The sequence below is a fragment of the Lupinus angustifolius genome, chromosome LG01 (assembly GCF_001865875.1).
Source record: "Lupinus angustifolius cultivar Tanjil chromosome LG01, LupAngTanjil_v1.0, whole genome shotgun sequence".
NCBI classification, from domain to species: Eukaryota; Viridiplantae; Streptophyta; class Magnoliopsida; order Fabales; family Fabaceae; genus Lupinus; species Lupinus angustifolius.
In genome coordinates, this window is record NC_032009.1 from 24,438,277 (window position 1) to 24,457,753 (window position 19,477).

At 33.0% G+C, this 19,477-nt stretch overlaps 3 protein-coding genes across 4 annotated transcripts; 1 reads left to right on the forward strand and 2 right to left on the reverse strand.

Annotated features, from left to right (window-relative positions):
• LOC109357775 (28 kDa ribonucleoprotein, chloroplastic-like) lies at positions 5,441–8,854 on the forward strand. Its single transcript, XM_019601822.1, has 4 exons — positions 5,441–6,017; positions 6,293–6,394; positions 7,910–8,191; positions 8,446–8,854. Exons 1-4 carry the CDS (start codon positions 5,550–5,552, stop codon positions 8,509–8,511), a joined length of 918 nt encoding a protein of 305 aa, XP_019457367.1. The 5' UTR covers positions 5,441–5,549; the 3' UTR covers positions 8,512–8,854.
• On the reverse strand, positions 9,375–12,060 carry LOC109357784 (protein-L-isoaspartate O-methyltransferase 1-like). Of its 2 annotated transcripts, XM_019601834.1 has the most exons (4): positions 11,895–12,060; positions 11,084–11,354; positions 10,393–10,557; positions 9,376–9,823 (listed from the first exon to the last, which is right to left on the reverse strand). In XM_019601834.1, the coding sequence occupies exons 1-4, from the start codon at positions 11,898–11,900 to the stop codon at positions 9,576–9,578; spliced, it is 690 nt and encodes a 229-aa protein (XP_019457379.1). In that variant the 5' UTR covers positions 11,901–12,060; the 3' UTR covers positions 9,376–9,575. The 2 variants fall into 2 exon arrangements, with proteins under 2 accessions (XP_019457385.1, XP_019457379.1); XM_019601840.1 differs by lacking the exon at positions 11,895–12,060 and having other exon boundaries at positions 9,375–9,823; positions 11,084–11,360.
• On the reverse strand, positions 15,955–17,050 carry LOC109342796 (vegetative incompatibility protein HET-E-1-like). Its single transcript, XM_019580798.1, has one exon. The coding sequence runs from the start codon at positions 17,002–17,004 to the stop codon at positions 15,955–15,957; it is 1,050 nt and encodes a 349-aa protein (XP_019436343.1). The 5' UTR covers positions 17,005–17,050.

Consider the following 19,477-nt stretch of genomic DNA (forward strand, 5'->3'; position numbering starts at 1 on the left):
CACTCGAGCAAAATAGATGGGTTTAGTTATTGTGCTCAAGATCATACTGAAGCGGTTTATGGATCACTTGAAGACAAAGGCGTCTTTAGGTAAACTGGGGCATATATGGATGAGTGAAAAGTTATGGTGCCACTCAACAGGAGACAACAAAAGTCATTTCAGTCGAGTCTACAAAATTTGATGAGTTTCATACACAAGATAAAAAAACAAATTGAACCATAAGTGATGCATTAAAACAATTGTGCACGAGTCTTACTCCTCATTCCATTCAAACAAAATATATAGTACTCGTATCATACATGACTTATATACATTAAAACATAACTATACTTATCAATGCATAGTCACATTTATATACCAATCATTATAGCAAAACAAAAACAAACAAAAAACATGGCATAACCATTCATCGCATATAACTAGGTATTCATACATGTATCTTCATATTATTCTTCCTATAAGCACAAACAGACAAACACACAAACAAAATATTGCATTGCAAATAACCAAACATTTAAACATGCATCCCTACATTATTCTTCTAATAAGTACAAACAAATAAAATAGTGCATTACATATAACCAAGCATTCAAGCATGCATCTCTACACTATTCTTCCAATAAGCGCAAACAAATCATTGCATTGCATATAATCAAACATTTAAACATGCATCTCTACATCATTCATCTAATAAACATAAACAAACAAACCAAAAATTGCATATCATACATCTCAACATACATTTATACATAATGTCTACGTTAACAATCGATGCAGAACATTATATTCTGCAAGTGAATTTTCTAGTTTCACAAAAAACCTCCTTGCGAAAGCATGAGTGCCTCAACAAATCCCTAATTCTTTATGGCAGCACGGGTGCCTCAGCAAATCCCTGATTCGTTACGGCAGCATGGGTGCCTCAACAAATCCCTAATTTCTTACGACAGCACGGGTGCCTAAGCAAATCCCTGATTTCTTACGGTAGCACGGGTGCCTCAGCAAATCCCTAATTCCTTACGGCAGCATGGGTGCCTCAACAAATCCCTGATTCTTTATGGTAGCACGGGTGCCTAAGCAAATCCCTCATTCTTTATGACAGTACGGGTGTCTTAGCAAATCCCTGAATCATTTTGGCAGCATGGGTACCTCAGCAAATTTCTGAATCATTTCAGAAGTATGGGTGCCTTAACAAATCCCTGAATCATTTTGGCAGCACGGGTGCCTCAGCAAATCCTTTAATCATTTTGGCAGCATGGGTGCCTAAACAAATCCCTGAATCATTTCGGTAGCATGGGTGTCTCAGCAAATCCTAGAATCAATTTGGCAACATGGGTGCCTCAGCAAATCCCTGAATCCTTTTGGGCAACACATGTGCCTCAGCAAATCCCTGAATCATACGGCAAGCGCGGGAATTGCCTCAACAAATCCCTGGTCCATCACGGCAAATGCGGGAACTATCTCAACAAATCTCTGGTCCACTAGCAGAGCATCGATCTGCTTCATCAACATTCGGTACCTTCCCAATGACCTTTTTTAAGCCTTAACAAAAATAATGTTCATTTCTTTACTAGTCACTTACCATGATATCTCTCAAACTTTGGTTTGTTTGCTATCAGGTAAGTAACAAGTAAAGAGAGGTAACTGTGCACAGTCATTTTTGTCCGACCCAGAAAAAGCCCAAAAACCCTTTTAAATAAAAATAATAAATGATCTTCATTTTATTTTTTTGGTATTTTTTGATATTTTAATAATAAAACTATTTTCATGAATTTTTATAATTATTTTTGAAATTATTAAATTAAAGAAATTAAATATAACAAAACAAAACAAAATCAAGTTCCTAAATCTAAATGATTAGGTTAACTAAAAATTATAAAAATAATAAACAAATGAAGTTTCCAAATCTAAGTGATTGAGTTAACCGAAAATTCAAAAATAATAGTGGATAAATTAATGTTGAACCCAAGTGGTTAGGTTGACCAAATGTTAAAAACTAAAATAAATTAAGAAAACGATTTTAGTAAATAAAAATTTTAAATTAGGAATGGGCCCCATTGAACCCATACTCTTTTTTTTTTAAAAGAGAGAGAAAACATTTTTATATATTTATTTATTTTAAATTTTCGAAATTTTTAACGTATAGGACATAATTATTTTGTCCATATTTTATAAAATTTTCGGAATAATTTAAATAAATTAAATAATCATATCTAACAACCTAATTTGAATTTAAAAAATGAATAAAGGAAAAAGTATTAAAATAATAAGAATAGATATGGTCAAATCTGGTTTGTTAAAAAGATGCTACCAGATTTAATTTTAAACACCCTAAAATTCGGAGTCGGTTGGTATATCGTCTATTATAAATAGAGCCTAGGGTGAACATAAAAAACTACACTGGAAACACTAAAAAAACTCTGCAAAAGTAAGTTGCCGTGAGAGAGGAACTATGTGGGTTTTTTTTAATTCGAAACAATTCATTGCAGGCGGGTTCATGCCAACCCCATACACTCACGTTGAGCATTGAACCACAGCCGTCCGATTTGCTTACTTCCCACACCCTCACATTGACCAAAGATCTGGCCAATCAGATCACAAAAAGTGTCACAGCTACAATGCACCGCGCCACACTGAATCACTATACCCATTGGAACATGGATTCCAGTGCAGCCGTGTGCACAGAACCATCCATGCATCCTCCTCACCCTCACAATGCAGATTCCCATTCATCTATAAATAGGTAGGCCTTTTTTTCTCTAATTTATTATCTTCTCCATTAGTTTCATATTATAATAACATTATCCAATATATTCTTTTTAACCATGTAATGATTTTATTAGACATAAACTAAAATAAAAAAACAGTAACATATATTTAAATAATTTTCTAGAATAAATAATAAATGGTTAAATAGTATAGAAATTATTTTTTATGCGTTCCTTAATTAACCGAATTTTATTATGATTACTTTGACATGGTATAATTAACCGAATTTTATTATGCATCTAAACATGGTAAAATTAGCAAAACAAAAATTTTATTTTCATATATCTACAAATTAAGCAAACTTTTTTTATTAATAAAAATAAATTTCTATAAATAACTTGGATAGACTAATAAATTATTTTTTTAACCTTTTTAAATAAAACATGGCAAATAATTTTTTCAAAAAATAAATTAATTTTGAGGTTTAATCAAAGATGGAGAGAAGGTCGTCCTGGATGCCTCTTTCTTCTTAGATCATCTTTTAACGGTTGCGCTATGCCGCTTCTTTTCAATCGATTAAATCTCAAAATCAATTTAGTTCCATTTTTTTTAATAAGTAACAAAAATTAACCAAATAAAAACTTTTTTTTCAATAATAAACAAAACTTGTAAAATATATATTTTTGACTAAAAAATATATTTTCTTTAATTAAAATACACTCAACCAATAAACCTTTTTTTACTTACAGAACTACATAAGCCTTGATTTCCTTAATAGGGATACGTAGGACCGGGGTCAATCTTGTGAGGCATAATAATAAAAAACTAATTTTTATTCTTCTTAATAATTGATTAATTAATCAGACAATTTAATAATAATAATAATAATAATAATAATGTCATATATTTTAATGAAGGGTACCGCTGAAGGCGAGCAAGTAGGGTGTTAATAAATTCCCTACCTTGTAACCGACTCCCAAACTTGGATATTAAAATCCAAAAGCCCAAGGTAATTGGGCTTAAAAGATTTTTCTACATTTTTAAGTATAAAATGTAGTGGCGACTCTAAACAAAGTCGTGCAGCCGAAAATCGGGGCGCGACACCAAACAAAGATTTCTTCTCTTTCATCTGCTAGTAGAGCACAACCAAACAATATCTTGCTCTACCATCAACCCAAAATATACTACAACAAACATTGTCCTCATCAATCTCAAAGGCATAAAAATTTGAGAGTCTAATGCTTGTCTCTCCAAGAATTTGTAAAGAACAACCATACATTCTTTGCTAATATTATTTTTCCTAATTACTCTCAATTGTCCAACAACTTGATTTGGTGTCACCGTGATTGATTCATCACTCATGACATTAACAAGACATGAAATTTGTGTCAGACCTAATCCACAACCATTAATGTTTTCTACAAGACTCTTAATACGAGAGTTCTTATGTGCCTTGTTGTGAGAACGTAATTGACATTTTTTGGTTGGATTTATAATCAATTCATGGTTATGTGTATTGGAAAACTTATTCACTACCCAATCTCCTTCTTTTGTCTTTTCAATGTGCATATGAGTCTTGCAACTTTCTCTTTCATCTCGACGACGTTTTACTTCTTTTCCTTGCAATCTTATCTAACCTTTTAAATCATTCTTTATTGCAAACAAAGTGATATTTTATGATTATTTCAGTATTTCTTGCTTTATAATTCCAATTCTTCTGAATAGAGAAACCTTATCTGAATGCAAATAAATTATAAAATCATAAGCTACTTTATCAGTTGTAAATGTCATACCGACGTGTTGGGCTTCATTCTTTTCAAAATTTGCTTGAACTCGGGATTGTAATTGTTCATCTATCTCTTCCATTATCTGCATTTGGTCATCTTGGAAAATAATATCTTCATTAAACCTTATCTCCATTATCTATAATAAGATCAAATTATAACATAAACAACATCTGTATATTGTACATTTTAAAGCTTCCCCTAAATATTAGGATGAGATCATATTGAGAAAAAAGATAGAAAAGAATAATGGACTGAGTATGAGTAGCAAGTCCTTAATGAGATAACAAAGCTTTCCCTATTGCTGTAAATTGAAACTTGAAAGGGTTTCCATAAATCTTCAAATTTCAATTTTAAGGAATTCTAAGCATTATCAATTATAGGTAATCTTAAATATAGTTTCAGTCACTAGTTAAACTTGAACTCGACCCTAAACTCGATTAAATATAATGCATACTCGTTTTAGATAAAGTCTTTTCAATATTATTTACTATTATGAATATATAATTTGACATATAAATGGTATATGTAACTATATTATTAATCATGTATATATGATAATTTTTTTTAGAGAATCACTAATATTTTCGATCAAAATGTGTCATTATTTTGTACACATTTAAATAAAGACACGTATAAACATGATGAGTGAGTTATCATAGGGTGGGTTGGGCCGACTCATGTTTAATCTCTACCCGACCATTAATATTGTCGAGTCTAATTTTTGAAACCAAATCCTATTCTATTTGAGCCTAATCATAATCAAATCATACTTGATAAATGGGTAAGGTCGATGATGCTCACATCTGGGTGATATATGTCTATTAGTTGAATGGCTCATAGTGTTGGACCGGAAATCTTATATACCCGACTATTTTTTATGTTAATAAGAAATAGTCTTATCATGACATCATATCTCAAAGAATATATCTGAATATTCACCTATCACTTAAATCCTTCACTTGTGTTCATTTCGTTCCGCCCCTTATCCTGAACCTTTTTGTCTTGTCACACTGTTCTGTTCTTCTTTCTTCTCTTATCCTTCCTCTCTACTTCTCTATGTCTATCACAACGATGCCTATGTTCAATTCCCTCACAATAGCAGAACCATCTTTATTCTCTCTTCCCTCACTCACCAAATCCAAATACCCAATTCTCCCAAATCCTCATAAGCATATAAAGCTTCAACTTTCATGCTCCTACTCTTCACTCTTTTCACCCTCTCTTTCTCTCTGCACCAGGAGAACCCACAATTCCCCTGTTCTCACATTTGTAGCACAAACTTCAGATTGGGCTCAACAAGAAGAGAAAGAAGAAGGTGAAGAGGGAGAACCCACATGGGAAAACCAAGATGCTGTTGATGAAAGAGAAGAAGGAGAGAGTGCTCAAGATGGGAACTTTGAAGAGAAGGGTTTTGATGAACCATCTGATGATGCAAAAATCTTTGTTGGGAACTTGCCATTTGATGTGGACAGTGAGAAACTGGCCATGCTTTTTGAGACCGCTGGGACTGTGGAGATTGCAGAGGTGAGTCCTTAGTTCTTAGTTCTTACCTTTTGGATTTTCATAGGTTAGACTATGTGGATAATTGTATCATGTTAATTCAGAGGTTTTAGATTTTTTTTAACATGTGATAATGTGTGAAAAAAATGTATGAATCTACCATTCATATCTAATTATCATTGACCGTTCAAAAAATGTAATCCAGAGTATGTAACTGTATATAAAATTTCATAATGATAGTACATAAATATTACACTCATGTTGAATGTGACTCGTATTTATGAATTTTGTGATTTTAGGTCATTTATAATAGGGCGACCGACCAAAGTCGCGGATTTGGATTTGTAACCATGAGTACAGTTGAAGAAGCTGAGAAAGCTGTGGAGAAGTTCAGTGGCTATGTAAGTTGTTTGTTTAGTTTTATATTGTTTGGATATAGTGTGAAGATTTGTATAATTATGCTCAAATTTTAAGCATGACCTGTTGATATGTTTCTAATTTTCAATGCTATTATGCTAATGGTGTAAATGTAAACATATAGTTACAGGATTGTTAATTATTGACAGTGAGATAGTGTTTGCCTGTGAATAGAACAGGAGGAACAATAAGTTCCTATTCCATTCTATTTTCTTTGGTTTCAGACTTTTTAGTAGGACCAAAATGTTTCACCTTTTAATAACATGTTCTGTTTTTTTATAGTTATAAAATACACCAAACATAGAATAGAACTTACATGTTCTGGTGGATCTAATGCTACCTAAGTTGCATAGTACTTGTACATTTTACTCCTCCCACCCCACAACTGAAAGAAAACATGGGAATTGTGGTTCTAGGCCAATATGAAGACAAAGCTGAACATGCCAATTACACCCTCTCTGTTCCGATTTATAAGTCAGCATTCCAGAAGTTTTCTCTGTCCTTTTTATAAGGCACTTTATATTTTTCAATGCAGCATTTATTGTTTTCCCCCTCATATTTTCCCCTTGTTCATTACTGAGAAACAAGAAGTTTGTAAAAATTCCAAAGAGAGTTAAGGGGGTAAAATTGTGATTTTATAGTATCTTTTACAAATCAAGAAAAGTAACTATCTTCCTTCGTCTGAGTAATATAGTTAAAGACACCTTATAATAAGTACTAGAGGAAGTAATATGATGTTTTTCTTCCATGTTGACTACACTAGTTAACCAACTTGAGTAATAACCCTTTCAACCCTTTTAAGTAGCATCTTGTGTATCTGAATTAATCCCTTTATAGAGAATAAATGTCGGCTATCTATGTTAATATCAAAGCACTGCAGATTGCACAACTTATAACTTCCTCTACATTTATGTTATACTGTGGAGACGTCCGGGCAAGAATATTATGATTTATGAGTATATTTAAATCTTTTGTATTATCTTCAAAATAGTTCACCTTAGACATTGATGAGGTTGCTCTAGGACTAATCTTTCTAGCTAGTGTAGATGCTATCGGTTAATCGCTTTCCTGTTCATTGTTCTAATGATGCTTTGTACTCTACATAGTAAAATTCATAGAGATTTAAATGTTAGCAAGGAATTGGAGAAGTGTTCATACTCAAACTGTAATGTATAACTGTTAGTTTTTGCCTCATGAGTCATGACATTTGAATACCTTCCTAGTTCAGTATCTAATGTGTCTTAGAATTGGAACCTCCTGGGATCTCCATGACATCGGAATATTATCTTTTGTAATTTCTTAGAGAAAATAAAACTGAATCTTCAGAATTTTGCTCTTATTAGACTATGTATGAGTAAGGAAACAAAGGTGTTTTTGAAATTGATTTCTATTTTTTCAAGTTCAATTTGTCTTACATGTGACGCGGCCTTTACCGGAATAAGCATGAGTACTAATAAAATTTTCTTTGCCAATGCTCTTATCCATCACATCTGTGACAGGATTTTAATGGAAGACTCTTGACTGTTAACATTGCTGCTCCAAGAGGAGCAAGGCAGGAGCGCCCACCGCTTGCCTTTGATAATACCTTAAGACTCTATGTTGGTAATTTGCCATGGAGTGTTGACAATGCTCGGCTGGAGCAAATTTTCAGCGAACATGGTAAGGTTGAGAATGCTCGGGTAGTGTATGACAAAGAGACTGGTCGATCACGCGGTTTTGGCTTTGTCAAATTTTCCAGCGAGGCTGAAATTAATGATGCCATTGCTGCTCTTGATGGTCAGGTATGACAGAAGTGCTTTCTTACTTTATGTCAATGGTAACATTCAACAAGCATTGGTAATTAAATGTGCTGAAGGCAACAACATTGTTATAGAGTATAGACTAATGTTCTTTTGGCAATGTTCTGAATGGACAACTTATGAAATTGCTTCCTTGTTTTTGGAATATATAAATATTAACTCATCACAAGGACTACTTATGTGGTTAATTCATCTGATTGAATCATTAGACTGATATGGTGGTTTTGATTTTTCAGAGCTTGGATGGGAGGGCAATCAGAGTGAATGTTGCTGAGGATAGGCCAAGGCGTGCCTCCTTTTAAGTGGTAGCTCGAATAATCTGCCATGTCCGCAGCTTGAGTTGGTTTTTTATGGTTGAGGATAGAGTTTCAATTTTTTTCATCTTCCTTTGGAAATGGTGAGGTTGTTTGCAGTGTGACATGAAAGATTATGGATTCAAATTCTGGAGATAACTTCTTTACTTGCAAGGACAAGACTGTATATCTATCTATGTTCCTCAGGCCCCACTAGGTTTCGTGCACTTGGCCGCCTTTTCCCTTTTTTGGCAGCTGGCTTAAGATTATATTTTCATGTTTTAATGCATTTGATTTGTTATCAAGATGAAGATGATTAAAGTTTAATTCAACTCTAAAGAGTTTGAAGGAACTCCTTTTCTCCTGCATTGATGAAATGAAAATTATCAAAATATAGACATTGTCCTTTAGCAAAACTCTGCTTGTAAAATAGCGGGGCTACTATTTAGGTGAATAACTTGCTTCGATGCGTTGAATATGGTGTCATGCATTGCATAAAAGAACTGTAAATTAATTTCCATTTTTAAATATTTATCAAAATGAAACACTCCATATTTTTGAATTGTAGTTAGATTGCATTTATGACACTTGTGGTCAATTGCAACAAAATATAGTTGATGCTGTCAAAATTGCAACTGTTTTGCAATTAAAATCATGAACGAATTTTAAATCAGATAATTTCAATAATAACAAATCCACACATTTTAATTCAGTACTCATATTTAATGTTAAATTATACATTATAAGTTTTTTATGCTATATATTTACATAATAACAATAGAGGTTCAATTCCTCCAATTGAACTTTGTAACTTAGATGACACTTGGGACCATAATGAAATAAAAAAAAAATAGATTATACAATATACAAATAATTTAAGAGTAGGGCAATAGTAAATTGTAATTTATGGCATTCTGATCAGTGTTAGTCCGAATGATCCACATAAACATTTTCTTTTACTAGGAAAAGAACATTAGTTTCAACTATACAAATTCTACTAGCATGTTGTAGAACAACCATTGATATCAGAGGTATCAGCAATACAGAATTCAGGGCTATGCTTCTCCACTTTACTAACCTTGCAGTTGTGCTTCTTTACTAGTGAGAGGCACATAACGAACCAAAGTCTCAGTGTAGACACTGATAGAACCATCAGAGTTTTTATCCACAACCTTTAAATCTTGAAGTATGTTTCCAACAGGAATCACCATTCTACCTCCTGGCTTCAATTGGTTAATAAGTGGCTCTGGAATTTCTGGTGCCGCTGCTCCAACGTGAATGGCATCGTAAGGAGCACATTCCGGCCAACCTTCCCTCCCATCTGTCAACACAACAACTACACAATTATTTGAAATTATTGATCCACTAACTTAAATAGACATTATTTAGCTGTTCATGAAACATTAATATAACCATGCAGTTGTCTCTTATCACCATAGAGCAGAGGAAAGAGTTTGGGGTGGTGAACAATGCTTATGGGTCAACTCTACTTTCAGTTTTAGTCTACTCAATCACTTCAAACAAATCCCAGATTCTGACCTACTTATGTTTTCCCTTCTGTAACTCAAGGACTCATCGAAGTTAGGGAAAATTACACTTACTTTCCTTAAGGTTTGACTTAATTAAAATCGACACTCATCCTTTTCTTACTCTTGACGTTTGTATTATCATTACACTTACACCCTACAACATAAATCTCAAGGGAATCGGTGTAATTTCTAAAATAAGAGGGGTATTCGGAGTAATCAAGTCAAATTTTTAAGGGAAGTCACAATAATTTTCCCTTAAAATTATTCATATGCTCAACTTGATCAACAGGAACTGTACTTTTGTTTTGCAAATATTAAGAGTTTCGATCTTTCAGATCCAGGGAAATTGAAGAAAACATACCACCAACATGCACAGAAAAGGAACCATCTTTCAATAGTGGAGCTGCAGCACTTTTTTCAATATTCTCGATTGAAGAAGAAACCAACTCAGGAATATGGTCCACACCAATAGTATGGCCTTGGGGTCCAACCATCAAGGCAAAACATGCTGTCAGGTAACCAGTTCCTGCAAAGAAATGTAATGTATGGAAATTGTGAACATCAAAGTAGAGAATGGAGAGAAAAGAAGCAGTAAATTGCTGTCAGATATACAAATCAACTAGCATAAATGCTGCCAAGTATCCACCATGATTTGGGATTATACAAATCAATAGGAACCTAATTGGCTTGTTAACAAATAAACAAACACTGTCAAGGTTTTGCATCAAAAAACCTTGATATCATCCTTCTATAACTGCATCAAGGAAAGGCAATAATAAGCATACATTCTTTTCTGCTCACCCTTATTATGTTATTATCAACTAGCATAAATGCTACCAATTTTTTTACTAATCATTCTCATCAAACATAACATGGTAACTTAAACATTTTTTATCTAGCATATTTATGATTCATCATCAGCACATCCAATACACAAAAATGGCAATGGATAAAATGTATCCCCTAACTAATAAGCATATTCCATTTCTCATTAATATGTAAGAATATTTTGTTTTAAAAATATATACATAGTTCATGAAGGCATGGACTACCCGAGCCGACATCCAGAGCACGCATCCCAGGTTGCAATTTTTCCTCCAGCAACTGAAGGCAGGTAGCATGCATGTGCGGTGCAGATATAGTGACATTGTAGCCTATCGCCATGGGACTGTCAACATAAGGTGGGGTTCCTTTGGGTACAAACAAACCTCTATCAATGGTCTCCATTACTTCAGCTACCTTGGTCGATTTGATCACTCCACAATGCTGCAAATGCTCTACCATCCCTTTGTTTTTATTTATGGCACTCCCAGACCAGTATTGCTGCATTTTTTTGCAAAATTAAAGTATTTAGTTCGCATTCAATTTTTTATAAAATGCAACTAGACAAAGCAACATGACATGATTGAGGAATTAAACAAGTAATAGCAAAAAAGGGCATCCCAGTGTACGAGCCACTGTTGGAGTTGGTAAATGTACGCAACCTTATACCCTCACAACAAACTAACGAAATAGACTGTTTCTACCATATGAAACCTTGACCTACATGTCACAAGGTAAGCAACTTTACCATTGCCTCAAGATTCACCCTCTAAACAAGTAATGAACAAAATTTAAATCCAGAATGATCAACAAAGATTTATTCTGGATTCACTTAGTACTCAAAGGGTCTCTTCTCTGAACAAGAATTAACAGTCAAAGACCATAAATTCTTCCAGAAAAAATGTCCATGTCTAGAAACAGATTAAAAGTAAACTATATGGAAGGTTGAAAAGAATTTATGATTTCTCAATTTAGTAGCTTAGTTAAAAAGTAAACGTTGAAAACAATATAAAGAAGATAAATAGACAGAAAGTGGGTTACCTCCATCCTAGAGAAGAGAGCGTTTACAGTGACGAAATTGCGAATTATATATATATGATTAGGATTTGGGGTAGTGAACTCTGAAACAATCAAATTGAGGAACGTGATTCTGAAATTTGCGTTATTTTAACAAAGTACATTTCTCGCATTTTCCTTCACACGCTCATAGCCAAGCTCATATATTCCTGCACACGTGTGAACACATCCTTCATCTCCTAGCTAGGCCTGCCTCGAGCCCTATGGGCTTATGGTTAGGAAAGTGGACGGGCTTTATTGATTTTGGGCTTGCTCTTTATTGATTCATTGAAGCTCATCTAAAGCAACTAATGAAAGCAGATGATGGAATGAAGTGGAGGCATTAGAGGCTTACACATAGTTGCATTACATGATTTGTTTCTGAAATTTGATCGAATTTTAGTTTTACCCCCACAATTTTGTTTACTGATCTTTCTATTGAAATGTTTCAAAAAATTTAGTTTCTTTTGTATTAGTTAATAGTTAATAACTATGAATCACGGATATTGATACGTGTGTCGGGTAAGATACGTATCCGATACGTATCCGATACATCGATACGTATTTTTTCCAAAATACAGGATGCGATACGTTCAAGATACACGTATAATATTTATTTATTGAAAACGAATCTGATACGTGTCTTAATATTTATTTATTTTCATTTAATATTTTAATTTTTGGATACTCTATGGATACGTATCCTTCGCGAATCTGAGCGTATCCGTGTCGGATACGTGTCAGATACCGACACGTGAAGGTGTTTGACGAATTCGTGCTTTAGATGTTAATAATATATATAATGTATGAGGAGTGACTCAAATGATTATAATTTTTATATAAAAATTGTTAGAATATTTTATATTTAATTTTTATATTGATTGTGAACTTGCAAATAAGTGATAATGGTCGAGTGTTCATAGATGATTTGTGATCTTAAGACAACAAATATTGGTAAATGAACAACCCTAATTACTACATTATATATATAATGATCTGGGTGACGACATTAGTCCGAGAAACGAGAGACTCACAATGAACTTAAATAAAAATATAAAAACGGTGAAAATAATAAATCTCAATTTACAACCATACACAAATGAGGGGTTGTGCTCCTCTCCAATACTGGTCTTAGATTTTAATATGTGGCACTTATAAATATTTAATGGTCCAAATTTTTCTTATTTTTAAATTAAAAATATAACAAAACATGTGTCCATTTACTTTCCAGATTCTCCAGGGAGAGGAACCTAATTCATAAATGAGAATTGTTTTCACTTAAACCATTTCATTGATAAATTTTGATGTTAAACTTATGTATATCTAATTTTTTTCTCTGACTAGAAATAATAGGACCTAACTGCCTATATATAATGTTAAACTTTGTATATCTAATTTTTTCTCTGACTAGAAATAATAGGACCTAACCTGCCTCTCTCTCTATTATATATATGATGATGGATGTAATTGTGATTTGTGAGCATGTGGATTATGACATAAAGCTTAATAATCAAAATATTAAGCAAAACAATACATACCACCTATTTAGGAATAAGATAATAGCTTTCACGTTAGATAATAATCCAATTTGTTGGTGCATTCTTAATTAAATCTCTAACTAAATCTTGCAAAAAAATTTAGATAAAAGTTTATATTAAACAGAGGATAAGAGATATTCCAGTCCAATACAAAACCTTACAAATTTAACATTGACTAGATTACTAGGCCAGTGGCGCGACTACGTGTAACAAGAGTTAAAGTGAAAATGGTGTAAATTATATACTCAATGAAGATACTTGTTGGTGCATCAATTACAGCGTTAACCACGAGCAATCAAATAAAGTGTATAGAATAAATAGAAGAAAAGAAATAAGAAAATTTGTTAACAGAGTTCGACCAATTGTGACTACACCTTAGGAGCGCTGAGCGGCTACCAAGATATTATTGGAGAATAAGAATTACAAATTCTAGCACACACATGAACCCAACTGTCAATGAGATGTTTCTATTTGGTGCTTATATCTAGTGGACATTACAACAAGGGACTTAATGTAATAACATATTTCGAAAATCCCCAACAATCTCCACCTTGATTGAAATAGACGAATATCTCACTCCTTGAGAAATTTACACAAGAATCTCTACCTTAGCGAATATATGACTTCACCTTGCTGAATGTCTAATTCTCTTTAATGCTCCTCTACAATATAGATATTCTGAGTATCTTTGACGATGTTACCAAGAGCCTAGCTCTCCAAACTTGTAGTGCAGCTTCCTGTACCGCCATGGAACACGCCGCCTAGCCACCTATTGCTAGGAAGTATTTCGATATATTTGAATATCTACACAAAAGTTCACCAACAATCGCCCTCTTCAATACTCACTCAAATTGAATCTTGGAGCTTCCTTGGAAAGCCTCAACAGCTACCATCATTGTCTACTCCAACAATTATAGTTCAAAAGAACTATCATACTCCACCATGATGAGTATACTCACAACATACATCTTGCATCAATGCTAATAAAGGTATGTGTCACATTTTTGCATCTAAGCCAATGCTCATGTCACATCTTACATCTCTACCAATATCCATGTTACTTCTTATATCAAAACCAATGCACATGTTACACCTTACATCAAAGTCATTCAACGCCTCTGTGCTTTTGTGGATATGTTAGCAATTAATATCATTCACTATGATGTCTCACACACGCCATTAGGATATTCCGCTTCTCATCTCAAATGAGAACATTCTCTCAACATCTAGAGAGATATTGTCTGCACATGTCTCAAGATCAAACTCAGCACCTGAGTCCCTATCTCCACCTTGGTCCTAATATAATATATGAACTTTTAGGGTTCTAAATCAATACAAACATCGCCCCCACCATAGTTATGTCATATGTCATTATCCTTCAACTCATCTGATTTATCCTCATGCAATACCTTTGACAGACCTTGTCCAAGCAACACATTCTTCACCCTCCTTTGCCATAATTTGGCGTCTAAGTCAAGAGTCATCTACCAATTGGCTCTGATATTAATTGTTGGTGCAGCGGAAGCGATCGTTACGCAGCGTTGACCACAAACAATCAAATAAAGTGTATAGAATAAATAGAAGATAAGAAACAAGATAATTTGTTAACGATGTTCGACCAAGTGTGCCTACATCCTAACACATCCATGGGTCCAACTGCTCATATAGTGTTTCTATTTGGTGCTTATATCTGGTGCACATTACAACAATGGATTTGAGTCCAATATATAATATTGATACTCTATTTATTATAATGCTAGGCAATGTAGGACCTCATGTAATAAAATATTTCAAATATTCCCAACGATACTACTCATTAATTATTATTAGAGAATAAAATATATTTTGGTATATTTATTTCATTCAACTACTAATATCATGACATATGTTTTATTTAATTATTTCTTATAAAAATATTTCTAAAATTAAACAAAATAATACATATGTCATATTTTTACTGAATGAGACGATATTTTAATATCTTATTATTAATGGTGTTAACTACTAGCTTGTACACTTCCGGCGAAGAACACTGGCTTTCAAAGGTAAAACCATACAATGATAAAATTTTAATAACTTTTATATGTAAGGCCATATCTTTTGTTTCATAATTTGTATAATTTTCTATATTATAAGTTATAATTGATTGGAAGAATATTTAATAATAAAATTTTAATATAAATATATTTTTTTAATCAATCACAATCTTATATATTATGAAGTGACACTCGTTACTGTATAATACATATGCGTCCTTATACATTTAAGTAATTCTTAGTTTCATGCTACCATGAAAACAAACTAGAAGCATACCTGATGGCCTGCGTCTGACTAAATATGTAATATATATATATTGCTATGACACACTCGCAGCATCAAGAAATTATTGGATGGTTAATAACATATTTTCATCATATGCTAACTTACAACTTCATACATATTAAATCCTAATAATTTACGATGTGAGATATCATTAATATAGCTGGGTAGAAAGTTGTTATAGTGATTCAATCCAAAGGAAACAGCTCCCACACCCTAACATCCCCATCAAGACTTCCACTAAAGACCCTAACGACACCGTTTGAGTCACCTCCCTCACCACCTGTAAATGCCACCAATGACTTAACAGGTTTCTCATGCCCTTCCAACACTCCCTTGCAACAATACATACCACTATTCCCCTTTTCACGTTTCCAAATCCTCACTGTCCGATCTGTTGACCCACTCACCAATAAACCCTCGACGTTGATCAAACATAGTATGGCCCCACCGTGACCCCGCAAAATCTCCATCTTAACGACGTCGTTTTTCTTCCTCTTCCAACAGCAAATTGCCCCGTCACAACCACCTGAAAATAAATCTGTCTCATCTTTATTCAGCGAAAGAGTATTAACCGTAGATTTCATTTTCCCTATAGTTCTAACTAACATGTGTTTTTTCAGCTTATTATCTTTCTCCCAAACCTTAATGTACCCATCCGCTGACGCCGTGTAAACGGTGCCGTTATTTGACACAACAACCGCGTTGATAGCGTCTTCATGCGCCTTAACGGACTCCAAACACCGGAAACTTTCTAAATCCCAAATCTTAAAACTCTTATCCCATGAAACAGAATACATAACTCCCTCATTCACAACCAAACCAGAAACCGTGTCACAGTGTTGTATCCAAAGCCTCTTTCGATGACGTCTCACGCTGACGTAGTTTCTTGGAACCATGCAGCGGCGGAATTTGTCTTTAACTGTCGGGAGCGAAGACAGAACACGGTGTCGTTTTGATGAGGTTATGAGCCAGATACGAATCTTGCAGTCTTGGTGAGCGGTGAAGATTCTGGAACCGTCGCTGCTGAAGGTGATGGACTTGACAAAACCGGAGGAAGGGTTGTTATCGTTGAATACGTCGACGTGAGTGTAGTGGGAGAGGTCGTAGACGTTGATGAGGTTCACGGATGCGGCGTAGAGGAGGTTGTTATTTACGGCGAGGCACGTGATGTGCGGTGTTAGGGTTCTCAAAGAAGCGATGCAGTGGTGGTTGAAGGAGCTAGGATTTCGATCCATTTGAGGATGATGATGATTATGTATTATTTGGATTCAGTGAATCAGTGTTGTTTTGTTTCGGTGGAGTGAGCGAATTGTATATAGTTGCTGAAGCGGGAACATAAGTAGTGGGTGGGAATTCTTGTTGGAATGGCACGTGGCACTTGATTGTAGATCAACACGTGGCGGATGTGGAAGGCTTCAAAAGTGATTTGGTGGGACAAAGAAGAAAGTGGAGTGGTGGGGTCCACTAAGATATGTGGGCCCATAGAATCAGATTTGCCTTTTTTATAATTATATTATAAGTGTTGACTAAATGTTTTTGTATATTATATATGGTATATAGTTTAATATATATGCTTCTTCAATGTATTTTTTATACGGATGATAATAAAGTATCTATTATTAATCAGGTTATTAATTTTTTAAAGAGTTTATAATAAATAATAATACATAAATGATTATAGTTTACATGTAAAATCTCTTGTACATTAGTATGAAGGTTATTTTCTCAAATAGATATGTTTTAATAATTATTAAGTTAATATAAAAAAATGCAATATCTATTACTGATAATGTAAAGTTTTATATACAGTTAATACATTTTTACACTATTAATATATATATTTTTCTCTGTAAAAATAGGATGGCAAAGAATATGTATGAAATCATGATTAATAAAGTGGTATAAATAATGGTTTTGCAAAAAAAAAAATCCCCTTTTATAATTAGGTGAATAGTTAGTACGTGTTATTTTTGATAAATTTACCATATATATACCTTGACTAATTTACTACAGTAAACCTTTTAAATTATTTAATGTTTTTGAATAGTTTTGTAGGATTAATTTATTAGAGTTTTGCTGATTTCACCTAGTAAAATTAATGTTTGATTATTATTGTTAAATATTTTACGTGAACATGCTCAATTTCATCATTCAATGTAGTTCCTAAATGTGAATTTTCTCTACCAAATTGTCACTCAATGTTCCACATTACACAATTAGGGTTATCTAACATTTGTTATTGTCATGTACCAATTTGAATGATACTGTGCAAAGTTAAAGACTAGATTAAACGATTGTGTCAATGTAATGTAAAGGACTAAAATAAGATTTTACTTTTTAAATGTAACTTGTTTTTGACGTTTGATTATTTGTTTTCTTTTACTTTAATCTTTGCATTTACCAAAGTATGATACGTCATCACACCGATGGATCGCAATACAAAATAAGAATAATAAAACGAAAGCATGATAGTAACTTCATCCTTTTCTTTTTATAATATGTGATGATTTGGTTTTTCTCTTACTGTTTTACTTATGATTTTCATGGCCATCCATTTAACTTGGTTGTTGTTTATTTTATTTTTATTTTTTATATATGGTTTTTCATTTCTATCCATGAAAACCTTTTTTTACCATTCTAAAATTACCACCCATGAAATCGTAATTCAAGCATAATTGCCTTATTCACAAAATATTGCTCAGCTACCATACCTGCTGGTTATTAATCTTTGTTCTACAAAATGAAAACTTTTATTGTCTTTTTATTTTCCTAAAAGAAAAATTAAGAAGAGTATCTTTAGGAAATAAATTTTGGAAAGAAATAAAGAGAGAGAGAAAATATTTCAAAATTATCTCATAAGTATATTTTATTACTATGAAGTCTTCATTTTATATTCATTCCAAAGTTTAACTCGCAGAACGAACCTTAAATTGTCATAAAGTAACCTCTCATATAATACATCCACAACTTTTGGCTTAAAATTTTGCCCTCCTATTTTGTTTTGTTTTTGAAACTAATGTTGAGGTTTCAAGAGCTTACTAGGGCCAAAAAAAGTTTCACTACTTTATGAGTGCTTATAGAATTACTTACAAATTACTCACCAACAAGTCTTCACAATTACAGCAAAATTTGAACTCTAAACTTTATATTATAAGATTTGTGCCCTAAAAACGTGTTAATAATACTTAAAAAGTAAGCTTTCATGAAAAACGTTTATTTAATAATTTAAAATATGATATTTTAGTTTTGATGCAAAATCCCACTCTCTTACCTACTCGTAACAGCATACAATACAGAATCCATTACTTTATTACATCATACCATTAATAATTTTCCGTTCTGTTGGGAGACGTCATTAAAATATGTAAAGAAAATGTGCATATTATGGAGAATGAGATCTCACTGAATAACAAAAATCTATTATATAACCATGCCGACCCACTACATATCTTCTTTGAATATGATAAAATAATATGCAAATGACAATGTCTAAGCCTCTAGGTCTCCATTCTAAACCTATTTATTCTTACGTGCCAGCATTGTAGCATATCTTCCAAATAGTAGAGGATCATATGTATTAAAATAATTATGTCACGTGTCTCTAACAAATTAACTTTCTCCAAGTAATATAAAAATATTATTTTGTGATTTTAGAATATTATTTTGCAATTTTAGATTTTTTTAATTAAGTATTACTTTTTATTGGAT

Bases quoted from the DNA above. Each gene is read 5' to 3' on its own strand.
- LOC109357775 (XM_019601822.1), top strand. From the start codon at position 5,550: ATGTCTATCACAACGATGCCTATGTTCAATTCCCTCACAATAGCAGAA. The intron at 6,018-6,292 runs GTGAGTCCTTAG...TTGTGATTTTAG, and splicing joins GGACTGTGGAGATTGCAGAG to GTCATTTATAATAGGGCGAC. The intron at 8,192-8,445 runs GTATGACAGAAG...TTGATTTTTCAG, and splicing joins TTGCTGCTCTTGATGGTCAG to AGCTTGGATGGGAGGGCAAT.
- LOC109357784 (XM_019601840.1), bottom strand. From the start codon at position 11,360: ATGCAGCAATACTGGTCTGGGAGTGCCATAAATAAAAACAAAGGGATG. The intron at 10,558-11,083 runs GTAGTCCATGCC...ATTTCTTTGCAG, and splicing joins TGCTCTGGATGTCGGCTCGG to GAACTGGTTACCTGACAGCA. The intron at 9,824-10,392 runs GTATGTTTTCTT...TTGTGTTGACAG, and splicing joins CTTTTCTGTGCATGTTGGTG to ATGGGAGGGAAGGTTGGCCG.
- LOC109342796 (XM_019580798.1), bottom strand. From the start codon at position 17,004: ATGGATCGAAATCCTAGCTCCTTCAACCACCACTGCATCGCTTCTTTG.